At 57.1% G+C, this 3,924-nt stretch overlaps 1 protein-coding gene across 1 annotated transcript in view; it reads right to left on the bottom strand.

Moving 5' to 3' along the window:
* The window catches only part of TESPA1 (thymocyte expressed, positive selection associated 1), an 11,322-nt gene extending 7,722 nt beyond the window's left edge, over positions 1-3,600 (bottom strand). Inside the window, exons 1-5 of the mRNA XM_029913879.1 lie at positions 3,567-3,600; positions 2,060-2,109; positions 1,633-1,686; positions 1,041-1,077; positions 498-596 (exon numbers count right to left, since the gene is read on the bottom strand). Of these exons, the coding sequence (XP_029769739.1) occupies positions 498-596; positions 1,041-1,077; positions 1,633-1,686; positions 2,060-2,102 (233 nt within the window). The 5' untranslated portion in view covers positions 2,103-2,109; positions 3,567-3,600. The remainder of the gene's footprint in view (positions 1-497; positions 597-1,040; positions 1,078-1,632; positions 1,687-2,059; positions 2,110-3,566) is intronic.
* Between the last annotated feature and the right edge of the window lie 324 nt (positions 3,601-3,924).

Consider the following 3,924-nt stretch of genomic DNA (forward strand, 5'->3'; position numbering starts at 1 on the left):
CCATTCCCACACACTCCCTGTGAATATGAGCCATCCCCAAACACCATCCCCACCGCTCCCCCCCATGCCCCATCCCACGCACCATCCCCCACCACACACCATCCCCAAACACCATCCCCACTGCCACACCTCATCCCCACACACTGGCCCCACTGCCACACCTCATCCCCATGCCCCATACCCCCGCCCCATTACCTACCTGCCCCGGGCCTTCCTCTCCAAGTGCCCTGGCTGAGGCCAGTGGGTCTCAGGTTGGAGGCTGTGGGTTGGGGTGGGGGCTATTACAAGGAATTTGCCACTGCTGTACAGACACCAAAGGGGAATGCTTGGCTGTGGCTGAAGGACCCCCAAGAGATCTGGCTTGGATGCAGCTGAGCCCACCCCCCTTCCCCCCAGAGGGGCCGGGACTGGCTGTATCTGCCTCAACAGAGCTGAAGGCCAGATGGGAAGTACCAACCAATCCCTGGGGTACTGTCCTGAGGTCCTCGGGGTCCTACCTGGAAGTGGTCTTGTTGGTGCCACCGGAGATGGCACTGGATGCCATGCTGTGCCCAAGGTGGAGGTACCGGCCTGGCCAAGGCTTCTCCAGCAGGGTCCTGCTGTGGCAGAGAAGGCAGGGGAGGGTCAAAAACATTTAGGGGTAGCGTGGCCTGGCCAGGGTCATGCCCAGCCAGGGTCCTGGTCACCATCCCCTGGCCAGTAACATCCGTGCACCAGATCCTGCCCTACATCACCCAGGGCTCAGGCCCTGTAACTGGGTATGAGGCCCACACACATGGTGCAGGGCCTGATCTGGGGGAGGGTTTCAAGGGGGCTGCTGGGAGCGAGGCCTGCAGGTGTGGGGTGGGCCACGCAGGGCGTGCTCCTGCCCAGGTATGGGCTGGCAGGTGGAGACAAGGTGTGAGGGACGTGAGGGGGCGGGCAGCTTTGGTGCAGGACCTGCAGGGGCCTGTGAGGGCACAAGGGCCTGTGCTCAGGGCTGGTTGGGGCGGGGGGAGCCTGAGCTCAGAGTCCCCTGGGGGGGGGTTCAGGACTCTCACCTGCCCGCGGCTTTGTCATTCCTAGGTAACAACAGAGCTGGAAGAGCAAGGAGAAGCAATGGGTGAGTAACACAGGGTGTCTCCGAATCCCAGCTTGGCACCCCAAGCACCCCCACCCCCTGGGGCTCCCCTTGCCTTGGGCACCCAGAGGCAGGCTTCACGTGGGGCACTGGGGAGAGTGAGTCAGCCCAGAACCAGCTGCCCTTGCCAAGATTCCTGGGGCCCAGGCTGGTCAGGGTGTTTACAAGACATTGTACCGGTGCCTGCCCAACAGGGTGGCTGGGTCTGACATGCTGGACCAGGGGCATTGGGGGATCAAACTGCTGAGGGAGGGAAAAGGGATTTGAGCACATCCAGCCCCCTCCCCCACATGAGCCAGGGGATTTGGGCTCGGCTCATCCCAAGTGCCTGGTCTCCTCCCCCTGGAGGTGGCAGGGAAATCACACGCCTGCTGGGTTCAGGGCTGTGCTGCCCCATGGTGGCTGACACTGGTGAGAGCAGATGTGAACTGCCCCACACCAGGGGTGACTTTGGCCCCACTCCCTGCTGTCGGGGGAACCGTCTGGGAGCTGGCATCCCTCACGGCTGGTACCTTCCGCTCCCAGTGTCAAGTCGTCCTCAAAGCTGGTCCCGTTACTGCTGCATCCTGCAAGAGAGCAATGGCTGAGCAGATCCCTGGGAGCTGGACCAGCAAGCCCTGAGCTGGGCAGGGCGCTCACTGGGAGCAAAGGGGGGTCCTGGTTCTGGGAGTGCTCAGGGCACCCAGGGCTGGGCAGCTCGGTCCATGGACTTTCCCCTGCCCACAATGAGTGGGGCTCACCAACCATAGGCTGGTCCCTGCACAGGGTCATGATTGGTGACATGCAGTGACCTGCACGGGGGCTCTGCTCCCCCCCCCTCAGCTGGGCCTTTGGTTCCCTCCCCCGGGACCATTCCCTCTCAGCTCCACAGCTCAAACCAGCTCCGAGTGCCAGGTCCTGACACCAGGAAGGGGCCGAGCACAGGGGAGAGCAACCTACCATAGGGGGCAGGCAGGCCAGGCTCCTCAGGCAGGACCTCCATGGACGCCCTGAGCCAGAGAGAAGAGCTCGTTAGCAGCTATCAATGTCATTGTTATTTCAAGTGTCACGGTCTCCCTAGCACCCCCAATCCCCTTGCAGACTGAGGGGGTCTCTCTCTATTGCCCTCAATGCAACTTCTTACTCCTATAACTTTGCTGAGCCCCTCCAGCCCCATGGAAAAAGGGAGTGATGTGCAATGGTTGTGAGGGGAGGGACAGGATTCAACAAAGACAAATATAAGGTGCTACATTTAGGGAAGGAAAACCAAATACACAAATACAGAATGCGGGATAACTGGCTTGGCAGCAGCACTGCTGAGAAAGATCGGGGAGTTGTGGTGGATCACAGCCTCAACATGAGTCAGCAACACGCTGCTGTTGCAAAAAAAACAAATGCAATTTTAGGTGCATTAACAGAGACATAGCATGCAAGTCACGGGAGGTGATAGTACCATTCTACTCATCATTGGCTAGGCCTCATGTGGCGTACTGTGTCCAATTTTGGTCACCATTGTATAAAAAGGATGGAGAGAAACTAAAAAAGTTCCAGAGGGGAGCAACAAAGATGATCAAAGGGGTGGAATGCAGCCATATAAGCAAAGGCTGAAGTTACTGGATATGTTTAATTTGGAACAGAGGAGATTAAGAGGGGAATCATAGAAGATTAGGGTTGGAAGGGACCTCAGGAGGTCATCTAGTCCAACCCTCTGCTCTAAGCAGGACCAACCCCAACTAAATCATCCCAGCCAGGGCTTTGTCAAGCCGGGCCTTAAAAACCTCTAAAGATGGAGATTCCACCACATCCCTAGGTAACCCATTCCAGTGCTTCACCACCCTCCTAGTGAAATAGTGTTTCCTAATATCCAACCTAAACCTCCCCCACTGCAACTTGAGAGCATTGCTCCTTGTTCTGTGATCTGCCACCACTGAGAACAGCTGAGCTCCAGCCTCTTTGGAAACCCCTTCAGGTAGTGATAGCAATCTTCAGATACTTGAAAGGCTGCCATAAAAAAGATGGAGAAAAGTTCTCTCCTGCCACAGAGAGCAGGACAAGAGGCGATGGATTTAAACTACAGCACAGCAGATACAGATTTAATCTCAGGAAAAACTTCCGAACTGTAAGAACAGTAGGACCGTGGAACAGACGCCCTGCGAGGCTTCTTCACTGGAGGCTTTCAAAAGGAGGCTGGACAGCCATGTGTCTGGGATGGTTTAGACACAACAAATCCTGCCTCTTGGCAGGGGGTTAGATTAGATGACCCTTGTGGCCCGTCTAACCCTATGGTTCTATGATTCTATCACACACACACACATACAGAGCAGGTGTCAGCAGTCACACACATACATACACACACAGAGAGAAAAGGTGGCAGCAGTCACACACATACACACACACACACAGAGCAGGTGGCAGCAGTCACACACACACACACACACTCTTACACACAGAGGGCAGTTGGACTCACCCACAATCCTGCAACCAGGTCTCAATCTTGCTGGAGGAGCTTCCTGTTGGAAATACAAAAGTCCATCAGATAAACCAGAGAGAGCCCTTCCCCTCCCCCTTCCCAGCCCAGCACTCCCACCCTGTACCTCTCTGTGCCAACAGCCCCATGACCTCCCCAAGGCCCACCCCAGAACAGTGTGCTCGTTGGGATGAGCAGGGTGGGTGCACCAGCCTGGGGATCTCAGTGGGTTTCCCTGGGAAGTGGGTTCTGCACTGGCTGGGATCTTCACCTCTCGGGCTGAGCACTGAGCATCTTCCTCCTGTAGACAGAGGGTGCCAGACCAAGAGGGAAGGTCCAGTCCCGGCCCTGGCCACTC

The sequence above is a fragment of the Terrapene carolina genome, unplaced genomic scaffold (assembly GCF_002925995.2).
Source record: "Terrapene carolina triunguis isolate 2854851 unplaced genomic scaffold, T_m_triunguis-2.0 Scaffold1054, whole genome shotgun sequence".
Taxonomy (NCBI): domain Eukaryota; kingdom Metazoa; phylum Chordata; order Testudines; family Emydidae; genus Terrapene; species Terrapene triunguis.